The 16,140-nt window shown below is 33.6% G+C and overlaps 1 protein-coding gene across 2 annotated transcripts in view; it reads left to right on the top strand.

Moving 5' to 3' along the window:
- The window catches only part of Hbs1l (HBS1 like translational GTPase), a 74,475-nt gene that overhangs the window by 44,241 nt on the left and 14,094 nt on the right, over positions 1 to 16,140 (top strand). For both annotated transcript variants that reach the window (XM_063232974.1, XM_063232975.1), the window contains 8 exons: positions 2,831 to 2,939; positions 4,663 to 4,922; positions 5,304 to 5,469; positions 8,331 to 8,448; positions 12,030 to 12,176; positions 14,038 to 14,112; positions 14,645 to 14,762; positions 15,302 to 15,370. In XM_063232974.1, the coding sequence (XP_063089044.1) occupies positions 2,831 to 2,939; positions 4,663 to 4,922; positions 5,304 to 5,469; positions 8,331 to 8,448; positions 12,030 to 12,176; positions 14,038 to 14,112; positions 14,645 to 14,762; positions 15,302 to 15,370 (1,062 nt within the window). The remainder of the gene's footprint in view (positions 1 to 2,830; positions 2,940 to 4,662; positions 4,923 to 5,303; positions 5,470 to 8,330; positions 8,449 to 12,029; positions 12,177 to 14,037; positions 14,113 to 14,644; positions 14,763 to 15,301; positions 15,371 to 16,140) is intronic.

Here is a 16,140-nt window from a genome sequence, read left to right as displayed (position 1 = left end):
TGGGGCAGTATCTTCAACTGTCTCATTACTTTCTCCTGGTGTCTGTTGGGTAGAACTTAACCCAACATGAAAGAATTAATACCTTTTCCTGAATGGCTGAATATTGCTAGGGATAAATTACATAGAAAAGCAGGTCGATTCTACTATACATTCATTATTACAAAATTTAAATGGGCCTTCAGAACAGTATTATACTTCCCCTTAATTTTAAATGTTTAAATGCTTCTTTGTACAGTAATTATTGAAAAACTTACTTTTCAAATCTTTACTTTTCTGTCTCAGCAGGTAACTGCTATGTTAAGGAGAAAATAAAAGCCATTCATTGAGAATTAGCATCTTTGAACTTCTAAAATCTGTTTTCTTTCAAAATAAGAGAGCCTTTTCTTAACATTGGTTCAGTTTCTACTGCCTTAGAAACATTAAAATATTGATGATCTTTTCCTAATATATTCAGACTATCTCAATTTTATCTTTTCCATTAGCTTGACCTCACATCTCTCTTCTACTGACAGTCTACCACATTCTTCTCTTTCCAGACAAATATCAAAAATCATAGCACCAGGTTTGATTCAGAATTTCAGAATGTTTGGATTTAGAAAAGCATTAACATTATATACCGGTAAGGGCAAACCTTTTAGAGACTGAGTGCCCAAACTGTAAACCCAGAGCCCATTTATTTATCACAAAGTGCCAACACTACCCCTGCGCACTGTTACCTGATGCTGGGCTGCTGAGGCAGTGGGGTGACTTGGTTCACGTGCCGACAGAGCGGCCGGGCTGCTGTGACTCGTGTGCCATAGGTTCACCACCACTGTTGTGTAGTGTATGTGGTGTAATAGCCCCTGTTGGTTATGGAGCAGCATTCTATAATCAAACACATTATTTTCACCTTGAAATCTGTGGTTTTCACTTTCTATGGGATAGGTAAGGATTGTAGAGAAATATCCTCATGTCAGTTCATATCAGATTCCTAATGAGTTATTTTTAAAAATAACTTTAATATCTCAGTGCTTTTGGACATTGAAATTATAGATAAGAGGTAATGGACATACACTTCTGCGTCTTGTTTCCCAACTTTTTCTTTTTCTTTTTTTTTTTAACCAGTTATGGCTTTTATTTCCCTCACTTTTGCTAGCTCTACTAGTGGCATTTTTCTAAAGTGATCATGTCACTAGTGGGTGTTTTTATCCTCATCTCACTTGACTGACCAGCAGCTTCAGAGTCTTAAGATGTCAACACCATCAGAAACTCTTCCTTTGCTTCCTTGGCACCAGCCCCTGCTGGCCATCCTTCACCTTCCTGCAAGTGTGTTGTCATCTGTCTTGTGTTTACTTGTTGGCATTCTTCTAAGACTTCGTCCTAGGGCCACTTTCATTTTATCCTCTCTTCTTTATCTCTTGGTGGTCACAACTGATGTCTTTCAGTACCAGTTGTGTGCTCACAAATCACAAATACGTGCTTCAGCTCAGACCTCACTTTGAGCTTGACCAATCTGCTGAACTGCCTACTTGACATTCCCTTTTAGAGATCTTAAATGTTCTAGAGTCCTAATACATTCTGATCTCATTATTTTCCCACTCCCAAATTGGTTTTCGGGTGTTACACATTTATTTTATTTCCATTTTCTTTCTTCTTCCCACCACTTGCTTAGCTAATTTTGGTGGTATCCACTTCGGTGGAGCAAAGGTTAGGATCTTTGGTGTGGTATAAGGTCCAGTGTGGTTGGCTCTGCCCACCTCTCGTGCTTCAGTTCTCGCCTTCTGTTTTTTCTTGTTCTAAACTACTTTGCTTTCTCCCACAAAGGACTATTATGGGAGCTACTCTGTCTACAGTGCTTTTCCAGTGCTAGTCAATTTCTTTTTTACATCTTAGCTCTAATTCTCACTTTCCTAGAGAAGGCTTTAGTTCATGTACCCTATCATCAGATACTGTATATGAATTCTTTAACAGATTTAGTGTTATATTTGTTGATCATGAATGTATTCTTTCCACTAGACTGTAAGCTGAGCATAAGCATGGTTCACCATTGAATCTCGCATATCAACTGTTAACAGTAACAGACAATTAAATTAAAAGATAAATATAATTAAATTATCTTTCCTAATTTAGTAATTTCTTTCTGTGTATTTATGAAAGGAGCACGGACAGTTTCTATAGCTTTATATGGACCCAATCCTGATGGTACTTTCTGAAAAATTATGAAGAAACAATTTAAAAAATTCAGATAATTACATGTGACTTAATTCATATATTTTCAGTTCATAATTTATTTTTCATGGTCTTAATTCAATTATTTTGCTATCTTGGCCTCTTCCCATGTTCTTTGAGGGTATCAGATATGTTACCAAGTCTAGTGTTACGTTCAAGTAAGATTATATGCAGGGTTCCAGCAAAATTCAGCATACTCTCACCTTTTTTTTACTAGTTTATAAATCTCATGAGATTATAAATAGTTTAGCCATCTGTGAACTAACCATACAGTTTTAGTATTATGAAAAGGTGTGGTTGGAGAGGGAGGTAGAGTCTAGGTATAATGTTAGAACAGGCTCTTTGCTGAAAACCACTTTGTGACCTCTTAATACTGAAACTTAACAGTCAGTTCAAAATTAAGAAGAGATTTGGTGGAGGTTAAGCATAAGGTGAGTCCTGACAATAGGGAGTTTCCCAGAAGGTGATAAAGTTCCTTTTAGCATTTATAGCTCACTAAATTTTTAATAGAAAAGAGATGTATTTATAAAGACATGAGTTCTGTGAAAATTACCATTATCTGTAATTTTTATATGTTATATATTTCTAGGAATTTAATTAGCCTTTTATACTCCTTAATTAGGAAAATCAGTAGAATCACAGTCATCTCGAAGTGAATCTGAAATTGTGCCAAAAGTTGCTAAAATGACTGTATCTGGAAAGAAGCAAACTATGGGATTTGAAGTGCCTGGGTAAGATTTAAGCCTGTCCTCTTCTTTTTTGAAATTAGCGTCACCTGTTAATCTATGAGAAAGATGATCTGTTTTTGTTTTCCATAATGTGTCTCTAGCATTGAAGTGTCACATGTTCTCAATATAACACAGTGCAGAGAGAAGAGGAGGAGATATTAAGCTGGATTTTAGCTTTTATGTGTATTTCTTACTCTGTCTCACTTTTCAATTTTTTTGCATAAACAATGTATAGCTACGTTAACAACAACAACAACAAAACCTAACCCTAAGTTAATTTGTATACAACTAGGTTGCATAGGTAAGAATGTTTAGAAGTTGCATTTTAGTCAGTAAGATGCACAATCATTATTTTTTTTTTTTGTCGTTTTCCTTTTTTTTTTTATCGGTACCGGGAATCGAACTCACGACTGCCTGCTTTACAAGGCAGACGCTTATGCCGCTGAGCTAAATCCCCAGCCCCTCACAATCATTATTTTCAAATAATTAAAATATTTAGGCTCTTATCTTTCGGTAGTGAATAAAACAGATGTTAATAAAATTAAGCATACCTAGGATTTTGAATATTTGGTGAAAAGATATAACAAGTCATACATGAATAATACCTTGTTCTGTTTTTTTTAAGCTTCTAGAATTCAACAGTTTTTATAGAGAAGGGAAGCAAGTTTCTCAAAAGCAAAATTGAAAATAATTTTTTAATCTCTTGAAAATATTTTAAGATTTTTCAGTAAACCTAAGTATTAAAGTTATATGTATATTGTCTTCCAAAAAAGATGAACAATGTTATTAAATATAAACAGGAATAAAGTTTTTTTAACTTAAAAAATATAAACTCTGCATCCTTATTTTTTTCTCCCTTAAAAACATTCTTTTATTTGAATTCATGGGAGGATGACAAGTCTCGGAAGGGAAGAATCTTGATCACGTAGATCAGTGATGGTGAATCTTTTAGAGAGTGAGTGCCAAACTGCACCCCAAATCCCACTGATTCATTGCAACGTGCTAGCACTGCAGTTAAACCTGAGTACTGAGAATTTAGTTTAGGAAAACTACATTAACATCTTTTGTCTTAAAAACACAATAATGCTAGTGATATAGATTTGTCTAGTACATGTTAGAGTTATCAATAAATCAAGTGTTTGATGAACTATGTATAAAAAATTTTTTGTCAAAAATATTAAACTATGGACAGAGGTATTTCCCTTAAAATTTATTAATTTATTTTGGTACCCAGGATTCACCTCATGACCTTGTGCTCAGCAGGGCAGCGCTTATGCCACTGAGCTGCATCCCTGGCCTCCCGTAACATTTAGTATTTGAGCAAAGAAGATCATATTCTGTCTTGTTGAAAGAATGAGTTAGTGGTAAAACTAATTTATGTCTAGTAACACATTTGGTACGAATTTTACAAAATATCTTTTTGCCAGCTGTTTTGACAGGATTGCTTATAGAACCAAGACTATAGATTTGGATTTTTGAATTTTAGTTATTTTACTGTGTCTGTTTTTCTTAGTTTTGGTAGACTTTTTCTCAGGGGATCTTCAAGTCTGTATTTGGATGGTGTGGCTTTGGTTATTTCTTGCTTACTTTAAACAGACGCTAGCCATTTTGCAGAGATCATGTTTGGTCTAGAAACTAAATTATAAATAATCTTTTGTGCCCTCCTGACACTGCAGGACATCAGTTGAATTGAGTTAAAGACTCTTTTCCTGTCTGCCTTCTGTAGGGTAGCTGCTGAAGAAAATGGTCATGTTATTCAAACACCTCTAAAAGGACCTGTTGGTGAAGACACTGCCATTGCTTCTTCTGACATTCTTGAGACTGTTACCAGCTCAGCTCTGCCTCCCCACTCCAGTCAGGCAGAAGAGCAGAGTTCAACGCCAACAGCAGTGAAAAGGTCTGGCAAGCTCAGGCCGCAGGTGGATGTGAAAGCAGAGCTGGAGAAGCGGCAGGGCGGCAAGCAGCTCCTCAACTTGGTGGTCATTGGTATGTCCTTGCTCCCGAAACTCTCGTGCAGCGCTGCTTTGCTATGCTTTTTGGTAGCGAGGACATGGAAGTACTGAGTTCCTACACAGGTGCACCTGAAGTAAAGCAAGGAGGTGTTGCATCATAATGCTTGGTCCCCCTGGGTGACAGTGCCAATGTGGCATTTTTAAAAAGGGCTGCTTCCAAAGATCATGGGAAATTGTCTCATTCTAGAGATGTGGCTTTTTCCTCCTATTTAGGTTTTAACTGTTATTTGATAATAATTCATATTGGTTACTCTAAACACTGACCTGAAATACTGAATCACATACTCCTGCATGTCTCAATGTAAATGACATCCAGAAATGTTTCTGGTATTAATCTTGAATCAATTTTCCGTAGGTCATGTTGATGCTGGGAAAAGTACTCTGATGGGCCATATACTTTATCTCCTGGGTAATGTGAACAAAAGAACTATGCATAAATACGAACAAGAGTCTAAGAAGGCTGGCAAGGCTTCGTTCGCATATGCCTGGGTCTTGGATGAGACTGGTGAAGAAAGGGAAAGGTAGTCGTTATATTTCAGAATTTTCAGTTTAAAATGATATAGTCCTTTAAATATGTAATATATATTAAGTATATAAACCATATCATGAAATACTTTAGAAAAAAATTGTAATTATTATAGAATTGTTTTTACTGTTTTGCTTATTATAATTACATATTTTTCTGAAACTAAGTTAAAAGAAGTGTTCATCAAAAGCAAGATAAAGCAACAAAGAAAAAAGCAACACATACCCTAAGCTGATTATTCTGTGGGAGAATTTTCAATGGTTAGTTCCCTGAATGATGTTAGCTTATTTTGATTTCAAATTAAAGATATGAATAAGACTTTTAAGACTTCTATTAGGTTATAAAGAAAAGGAAACTGTAGTAAACTCTGACCCATCTGAATTCAAAATGATTAGTGAAACAAAAATACCAGGCTTAATTCATTCTTATACTTTTATATATTACATTTTTATGAGTGAACAAAAGAATAATTAAACCTATGTCCTTTGTTTAGATTTTTTTTATTTTATACTGGTACCAGGGATCGAACTCATGACCACACGCTTGCAAGGCAGGCGCTTAAGCCGCTGAGCTAAATCCCCAGCCCTAAATCTATGTCGTTTGTATAGATATGTCTAGTCACTTGTGTAGATGTATCTAATTTCAAAAGGATTCTATCAGAAGATAGGTTCTTTACATATCTCTGGCCAAGAAAGTATTTTGAAGTTCTTCTAGAGTGGCACTGTTTATATATTAGGGCTGTTAGAGATGGAGGAACTAAAGGACACTATACTATTACTTAAGTGAAATGACAGATGTACCAACAGAGTCAGAATAGTAACTAACAAATCGTGGAAGTCCTTCTACATTGTTAGTGATATTAAACTGCTCCTTAATAGCTTCAGTCTGGATGAGCTTTCAGAATATAACTAGATTTTCGGGCTGGGCATTTAGCTCAGAGGCATAAGCACCTGCCTGGTAAGTGTAAGGTCGTGAGTTTGATCCCTGGTACCAAAAAAAAAAAAAAAGAATATAACTATATTTTCATACTTTTTTTTGTGTTTATTTTTTGCAGTCTTAGTCTGTGCTGTTATAGATGGTTCTCGATAGAGCAGGCCATAATATTCATTAGATCTCTGGATAAACATGAATTTATAATGGTCTCTTTCCTCCTCTTTGGGATATTTTTAATTTTATGTAATATTATAATCCTGTTTTGTTCCTAGTAAAAGCTAGCTGAACAGTTGCCTGTTTTTGGAAAACAATGGAATTTTATATATGTTTTATTAGAAAGCGAAATAATTTCCACTTAACTGCTTTAAAAAGCAGCTTATTAAAGTATGTGGTATTTCGATTTTCTTTATGCCATCTGGCAAATAGATAAAGAGAGTGACAGCAGCATAATTTTAAGTTAGAGAGACTTGGTTGAATTTACTGAATATGTGAGTTGAGCTGGCAAGTGAGCTAATTATCTATTTGATTCCTATAATGATCAGTCATTTTAGTTTTTCATGGTACTATTTATGGTTGGCAATCATTTTTGTGACTGCTAATTCTCTGTTGTTCAGCTTGATACAAATTTTAGAAAATTTTTTCATTGTATACATAACAGAGGCTTTTAGGTGCGTAGTAGAAGTTCTAGCTTTTTCTGTTATATGTTCCTAGATAACATTTAAAAATACATATATTACTTACTCCACTATGTTAAATAAGTATTAATGATTTCTCTGTTCTTAGATGTCAAAGAACAAAAATTAGCAGGCTGAGTGACATTTTTATATTCTTAGAGTTACCAGTGGAGACCAGAAACAGGTCAAAAGAATGTCCTTAGGTCAAATAACTTAGGGAGGAACTAGAATGTGTGTCTTGGTTCATGACTGTTCTGAGGTTGCTCCTGGTTCCTAAATGATTTACAAGTTATTAAAGAGAATTAAACATCACTTTTCTAGATTCAGATGACGCATAGTTTCAAGTTAAACTCTGAGGACTTGACCAAAAGAGACCCAGTTACTTTACTGCTAAAAATAAACCTGTAGTTCATTATTGTCATTGTTGGGACTTTTTTGATAATGAAAGGAAATACTATTGTTTGTTACTTAGTGTGATCCCGGGGCAAACCTTACTTTTTCTGTAAATGATTTTCCTTTCTAAATTCCTAGTGTTTCAAATGACTCAGTATTCTTTTTTTTTTTTTTTTGTCTTTTTCATTTTTTATCGGTACCAGGGATCGAACTCACGACCGCCTGCTTGCAAGGCAGGTGCTTATGCCGCTGAGCTAAACCCCCAGCCCCGATGACTCAGTATTCTTGTGGACTTTCCTTGAACTTTCTTATAATCTGAATCTTCATTTTTGTGGCTGAAAAGAGGCACTATGTTAGTTTCCAAGAAGAATGAGATGGGAACTGCTACTCATCATGCGATTTTTAAAAAACTGGGGATCTCTTTTCATAGGCTTCTGGTTTTTAATTATGTAACATACTGATTAGCTTTACAAATGAACGTTTTATGAACTTATTTGTATAATTAATGAACCATAAACAGAGAACATGAGAATCACTCTCAATAGTGTCATTTTTCACTTGATCTTTTCTCATGTATTTTTCTCCCATCTCGAGATGTCCAAAAAAATTAGGAAATACTTACCATTTAGACTGAACTCTTGCTGCCTCCACAACTTTGTTTTAAAGCTGTGTGGATATAATTCTACTATAGTAAGTGTTCCAGACCCTGATAGCTTACTTATTCAAAATAATGACCTGAATAATAAATTCCCATTATTACTTAAGAATTTAGATTTGTTTAGCTTTTTATCAAATCATTTAACCTATATGTGATTATTTATATAGTACTTTCTAACCATTTAATGTTTCGTTTAAGGGGAGTCACAATGGATGTTGGTATGACAAAGTTTGAAACCACAACCAAAGTTATTACATTAATGGATGCTCCAGGCCATAAGGATTTCATTCCAAATATGATTACAGGAGCAGCTCAGGTACCAGATAGTTTCTTAACTATATATAGTACACTAATGGCACACACACTTCTTAATGCTAAGCCTGTAATTCTAAGATTTTAATTTTTAAAAGTAAAATTTTAACTTTTAAACAGTTTGAAAAATTGAGAAATACTGTGTTTTTCATGATTTCTTTATAAAACCTTGTCAGCGTGTTACAAAGAAGCAAATGTATAAAGGCTCTGAATTCCTTGTAATTTAAATTGATGATAAAATAATAAAGTGTTACTTATTATTTCATTTATTGATAGAGTGACTGTTTCAAGATGTGCTTTGTTATCCTGATTCTGGTTCTGTGTCTTTTTAAAGAGCTAATTATGTAGAAATAATAGTTTGGATTCTGTACCCCAGTGGTTTATTTACTTTCTGAAGCAATCATGTTTTAAAAGTTTATTCATAGAAGAAAAAAAATGCACATTAAAACTCTGGAAGTACTATTTACTACCAGTCTGTCTGGCAAAGGTCAGAAAGCTCCCTAAATCGTGGGCAAGTCTTATCTGTTGCTGATGTGACTGCTGGAGCTGCCTCTACTGAGGGTGGTTTTGGCTTTCAATAAAGTGAGTGCTTTCTTTAAGGGTTGAGAAATAATTGCAGTTTGTAAACTTACATGTTGCATAATAAAGATACTGAAAAAAATATTAAAAATATTTTTAAATAATGAAACTATTATATAGTAGGGCATTGCTTTCTTTCATAATGGGTGATTTCTGAGAAAAAAAAGTTTAAAATTTGACTTGTCATGTATGAAAATATGATTTTAAGCAACTGACCCACGGTTCTACTCACTGTGAAGGAATATTAATGAGTATTTGTCTACCTGAGAAGTATAGAGTGTCTTTGAAGTTAAGACTGTAATTTTAGAATTTTAATTTAAGGCTCATGAGCTGAACATTAAAGTATAATTATCACTGTTGATTGTTGATTTAGTACTTAACATGGGCCAGGCACTATGGTAAGGCTAAGTATGTATTTAGTGTAATATAATCCTTTCAAGCAATTCTGAGATATATCCTCCTTATTTTAATACCTACCCCTATAATATATCTATTAAAGTGTGTATTATCTTCACTGTATTTACCAGAGTATATAATATAGTGTTAATTTTTCTATATCTCTTAATATATTGGTCTACGCATACATGTGTGTGCGTTTAATTCATTGAATATTTATTGAATATGTGCTGCATGCCAAATATTGTAGGAGGCAGTGTGGGTGATGTATTAACTACAAAGCACAATTTAATAGAAAAAACAATAAAATGTTTTTGAAATTTAGAGCTAAATAATTCAAGAGTTATCATAAAGGTCATTTATTCCAAACTCCTTCCAGAATTAGGAAAGTATTTTAGATACTCTAATTGAATTCTATTATAATGAAAATAAGCCTTTGTGCCCCCAACGACAAAGAGCTATTGCATGGACAGCATGAGAAATTACTAAAGAAAGTGCCCAGCATTTTCTTAGAGATGGAATAGGAAAGAAGGTCAAGTGGAACACTAGCATTAGGTATCTTAATACCGATTTAATGAATTTTAGGTTTTAACCTAAAGAGGTAAATTTTGCAGTTACTGATGAAAAAGAGATTTTCAGTTATTGAGCACAGGAGTTAACTGGATCTTTTATATAAAAATAAATATAGTTTGTATAAACTATTTGACTCTTCCCTTTGTGTTTCAGTGAAATAAACTGGTAACACAGGTCATACAACTTGCCTGAAGTATGAGACCTATTGTGACTAGAAGTGTGAGTGAAAGAACCAGTTTTCAATTGGATTGTCCCAATGTATGGTCTTAACTAAGAATCTTTGATCAAAAGAACTAGATGAACTTGAGGAAATTAGAATTCAGCATTTATGAGTCGTGAAGGATTAAAAGTAGAATAAAGCAGGAGTATTTAGGTAGTAGTAGGAAAAAGAAATAATAAAGTGCCCTATGGACCAAAATGAATGATACTCTACTTTAAATTACAAAGTTCTGGGCCAGCGATTCAGCTTAGCGGTATAAGAGCGTGCTGGTAAGCGCAAGTTCATGAGTTCAATCCCCAGTACAAAAAAAAAATACAAAGATCTGCTAAGACCAAATTCTAGACTATTTCCCAATACAATGAGGATTAGATGATAATGTACATAAAGTTCTGGATAGCAAAATCGTATTGCCATGGAGGAAGCAAGAAAGAGAAATGCTCTTACAGACTCTGTTGTGACCAAAAGGCCAGAGCTTAATGATGTGAATGTAGTATCAGAGGACCCTTGAGGGAAGGTCCTCAGTTAGACACAGCTAAAGAGGGGAAGACAGTAACATTAACTGTTCTCTTCGGGAAAGCAGAAAAGCAGATTTCTTTTGAGAACAAGTATGCACTCAAGGAAAAACTTTTCCCTTTCAGGAAAATGAACATTCCTTAAAATAATGTCTTGACAATGAATTGAGAGAAATAATTGATAAGAATGAAAATGGAGGTATATCTCCATTTATGCAATCTTCTGTTTATGCAATAAATGCATGATAAAGCAAAGCACATTTGTTTAGCCTGCAGCCACCAGATGCAAATGGAGTCCCCTAAAGGATCAGTAACACAAAAGAAGTAGGAATCATCCCAGCCAGTATCATTAAGGCTAACAAGGAAAATGAGCTAACCTGACATTGGCCTTTTTCCTTTTCTTGTGTGTAATTGAATATGAAAGACAAAATATCTTTCTGATTCACAAAATCATCCATAAAGGTTAGAAAAGTTTATTATACAAGGCTCTTTTCAATAACTGTAGAGAATGAATTGCTATTATGCTAATTCATTCATAATTTTTCATTATTATAACAATAGTTTTATGAATATCTTTGTAGATCTATGTTATTTCTCTGGGGTAAATTCCTAGAGATGAAGTTGGTATAAATAATTTTGTGGCTATTTATCCTAACTCTGAAAAAGGCCTCCGGAAAGGTGTACTTCCAGTCCCATTAAGTGGGAAGCGAGAATGCCTGTCTCTGTAGCTTTGTCTAGGGTAGATAATTTTCTTTTAAATCTTTAACATTGTGACTTACAAAAATGGGAATATGTCAATATATTGTTAATTTTCTTTTGTCTTCCTGCTTTTTTTTGTTTCTTGTAAACTTAAATTTTTTCATATGTTTCGGTCATTTGTATTTCTTTGGTAAATTGCTGTTATCTTAACTAGTTTTCTACGGAGCTCTTCCTGTTTCCTTTTTTTGGTAAAGACTGTACATTGAACTTACAGATTTTACATTATGTGTTGTCCCTGTTTACTTGGATTTTAACTTGTTCACAGTTTTCCCCTTTAAGTTTTCTAATTATCATGTAGTCAGGTATGGACTTTTTATTATTCTTGATGTCATTACTTTTGATTGAGTATGTGTAAGTATATATCTTTTACTTTAAAATTTTAATTCACCTAAGGGATATGTTTGTTTCATTTTCTTTGTTGTTTGGTGTCAAGTTGGGGTTGGGTTCTCCCTTTAAAATCTGACCAAATCGTGAAGTGAGTAGTATGTCCTTTGAATTAAGGTGGCGTGACGTTATTTCTAGTTCTGAATATTTTTTCTTCCTTAGGCGGATGTCGCAGTTTTAGTTGTTGATGCTAGCAGGGGAGAGTTTGAAGCTGGTTTTGAGACTGGGGGGCAAACACGTGAGCATGGCCTCTTGGTTCGGTCTCTTGGTGTGACACAGCTTGCGGTTGCAGTCAATAAAATGGATCAGGTATGTAGGACTTTGAGAAAATTCATTTTAAATACTAATTAAGACACTGTTCTCCCCATGCAGATGCCCTAGCTGTGACTAGTTTACATTTTATTAATCAAGTTGCCAACATTTAAAAAATAAATTCGCTCTACTGTTTTTAAATAAATGAGATATTAGTGATTTTTAAGCAAGAATATGCACTCTTATTTTTAAGATGGATTTCTGAAAGTTAAATGTTATTTTTAATTATAAAATAATGTATATTGATTACAGCACAGTGAAAGTGTAAGACTGTTTCATAAAGTATTGAAATAGCATGACAGTGCTATTGATAATGCAGTGGTGTATTGCTATTCATTACATTATACTCCAACATTACATTATGCTCCAACATTGGGTTATATTCCTGTGCTGTCTGCTTTCTTAAAAAATGATAACATTCTTCTGTATGTTTTCTAGTAATTAATAACTTAGATTTTAAAAAAGTTTTCATGACTTTATTCTAGCTAGTTTCAATTATATGAATTATCCAAAGTTTCCTGCCTCTGAATTTTCTTTTGTTGTGTGTAAATGTGATTTAGAAATGATTTAGTCTTTGGAAATTTCTGAGCATAAGGGCATATATCTGCATCTTTTAAGACTTGATTATTGTGATCCAGATGCCTCTGAGAAATGTTCAGGGTTTGTACTCATGACACATATAATGTATTTTCTTTCCCAGACTTCTATGAACATTGCTATTACTAAAATTATTACCCCATTTGATATACAAAACATAATTTTTAAGAAAATGTTATCCTATGAATAATAATAATAATAATCAGGGGGCTGGGGATTTAGCTCATGGCATAAGCACCTGCCTGGCAAATGTGAGGTCATGAGTTCAGTCACGAGCACAAAAAAAAAAAAAAAAAAAAGAAATAATACTTAAATGTATCTTCTTTGAAGGGGATTATTTATATAGTATGTTCAATTTTGATTTTGTTTATGTTATGTTTTGAATATATATTCCTTATTTCCTTCTGACATTTTTGTATACATTTAGGGTTTTTTTCTTTTTGGGAGGTTGTGTTTTAGAGGCAGGGATTCACTGTGCAGTTCAGGCTGGTTTTATACTCACTTTGTAGCCCAGGCTGGCCTTAAACTTGCTTTGATCTTTCTGTCTTAGCCTCCTGAGTGCTAGGATTATAGGTGTGTGCCATCATGCCCAGCGTTTAGATATAGTTTTAACCCTAGGATGAGGTATTAAGCTATTTTTTATTACTTCTATTACAGTATCATTATTATATATATTTAAATTTTTTTCTAGCATTTTAATATGAAAAATTTCACATGTAAAGAAAAATTGGATTTTATAGTAAACACTACTATTGCAGCTACTTCTTGCTTGATCACACTTTTTATATCTACATTTTCTATCCTTTTATTAACTCATTTTTTTCGGCATGTTTTTCCACATAAGTTGTAGACATTAGTACACTTCCAAGTACTGCATATCATTATTTAATTATTATTGTGTATACTTCTGTAATCTGATTGGTTGTCATAGGTACCCATTATTTTATTTTATTCTAGCTTGATCCAAGTACAATTTAATAAATTACTCATTTTTTTCTTTTTAAATTTGAATTCATTTTTAGCTTATATAAGAAATTCTAAACATAATAAAGATTATTTCTAGGCTTCCTGTTTTATTTAGATTATGTTAATGGTAAGATCTTAAATTCTAAGATCTTAAATTGTAATATTAATTGACTTCATTTTAGTAGAGTTTGTATTTATATTTTATATTGTTTTGATTATATTTTATTGTAGAAATTAAAATTTTATATATCATGTTCTGAAACATAATTCTAAAAAGAAATTGGATCTTTATCAGGTTAACTGGCAACAAGAAAGGTTTCAAGAAATTACTGGGAAACTTGGGCACTTTCTTAAACAAGCAGGTTTTAAGGTAGGATAATTTAAAGTTGATTACTTGTATAGGTCACGTTATTGATATGATTAAAAAATTACTATCTTGGTATTCTTATTTTGTTAAATGTGTTTGGTTTTGATCTTTATTTCCTCCTTTAGCATTTCTTAGTTTTCTTCACTTTAGACGATTGCATATGTTGAATATTTGGCTTGGATTTTATATACTTAAGACTTTTCCCTCACCAATTATGTTAGTGTAGGTTTAGGAAAGTCATACAGGAATCTTAAAAAGAAGTTTTGTAGCAGAAATTTGTAATATACCTGTCTTACTAGGTAAAAAAATACTTGAGTGTTTTGGAGGAAATTTGCAAATTTCTCCCAAAATCAGAAAAGTTGAAAACTGTTGGTCTCAATAATCTCAGGGCTGTAGTTATATAATATCATCTGTTACTTTTAAAAAAAATTACATTGTTGCTTTTGCAAACTTAATGCAGTTATGTAATAGTGAGTCTTTTACCTTTATGAGAAACAAACTATATCAAAAGTTATACATTCATCTTTTTTAATAGGAGAGTGATGTAGCTTTTATCCCTACAAGTGGTCTCAGTGGTGAAAATCTAATTACAAGATCTCAGCTGAATGAACTCACAAAGTGGTATAAAGGACTATGTTTATTAGAACAAATTGGTAAGTCTACTTTTATTCTAATTTTAATGCATTGTGAACTTGCTATTAGTTACTATTAGCCCTTGCTATTTGGAGTTCTTTGTGTGAGGCAGTGATCTATATGCAAAAGCATAGAGTTTGTAGTCTGAGGTGCTAGCTTTACAGTTTTGAAATCATGTGCAGTATTTAATACTCTGCTTTCTTCACATTACTTAACAAAGCTAATCCTTGCCCTGTCTTACTTGTCTCATAGACTGTTGTTGAATACAATGTGTGAATACATCTTATAAATGTAAAGTACTATATGAATGATGGTTATTTGCTATTAGTATTTATATGGTACATTTATTTATTTCCTAGTAGTAGTAGTATTTTCTAGTAGATGTGGGAATATAGTTGTCTCATGAGAGAGAGTGAAAAGAAGCTTTCTTTTTGGTGTGTTTATTTTGGTGTGGGGATGGAATTCAGACCCTTGTAATTCCAAGGACATGCTCTATCACTAAGTTACATCTGTAGCCCCACATTTTGAATTAATCCTGCTTTTTGCCATTTTCTCTCAGATTCCTTCAAGCCTCCTCAGCGATCTGTTGACAAGCCTTTTAGGTTATGTGTGTCAGATGTGTTCAAAGGTAAGTGTTAATTGTGCAGGGCTTTTTCATCAAGCTTCCTTCCTTTTCATTCTCTCCTGTTCTCCTTTCTTAGACAAAGTCGATGTTTTCAAATTCCCCCTTCCCATCGCAATGTGTCAGATTAATTCTACAATGCCAGTTTCTAGTCATTGAGCTCCATTCCCTAGAGAAGCTTTCACCTGACGCGCCATTCCTCCTGCTCATCTTTTGGGTGTACAGGAATCAGTCTTTTGTCTTCTAGTCTTGTGGTTCTTTTACCATTAGACCTCTTCAGTTTCCAATATGCTGCAACCAAACTGGATCATTCAGTTTCTTAATAAGCTAGAGTCTTTGTTGCCACTATTTGCATGCTTTCTGTTCTCACTCTTAAGTGCTCTTTGCCTATTTGCTACCCATTAGAAGCAGTCTAGATCCAGCTGAGAGATCCAGCTGAGAGATTCTCACATGGGTAAATTGAAAATTTTAATATGAAGAATTAATGACTATGATGGTGTGTATAAGATCATATCTAGAAAACTACAAAATGGAAATCGAATTAAAGATTGAAGTCAGTAAAAGGGTATTACATTTATATAGTAGAATAACCACCAACAGAAAAGTGGATGAGGGTCTGCCCCAGGGCAGGCAGGGAGAGCAGCAATAAATGGAAAACAGGCAGCGTGCTCAGTCTCACTCACACCCCTAGGTGCCCTCCATGTTCTTGGTACCTCCATCGCCACATTTATCATGCAGTGTTATACTTACTTCCATGCTATTAATTTAACATAGAT

This window comes from Cavia porcellus, unplaced genomic scaffold (assembly GCF_034190915.1).
Source record: "Cavia porcellus strain 051 isolate PalLab524CR breed Dunkin Hartley unplaced genomic scaffold, mCavPor4.1 scaffold_22, whole genome shotgun sequence".
In the NCBI taxonomy this organism is placed as follows: domain Eukaryota; kingdom Metazoa; phylum Chordata; class Mammalia; order Rodentia; family Caviidae; genus Cavia; species Cavia porcellus.
Note: the sequence above shows the minus strand (reverse complement) of the source record. Positions and strands in the feature narration are given on the sequence as shown.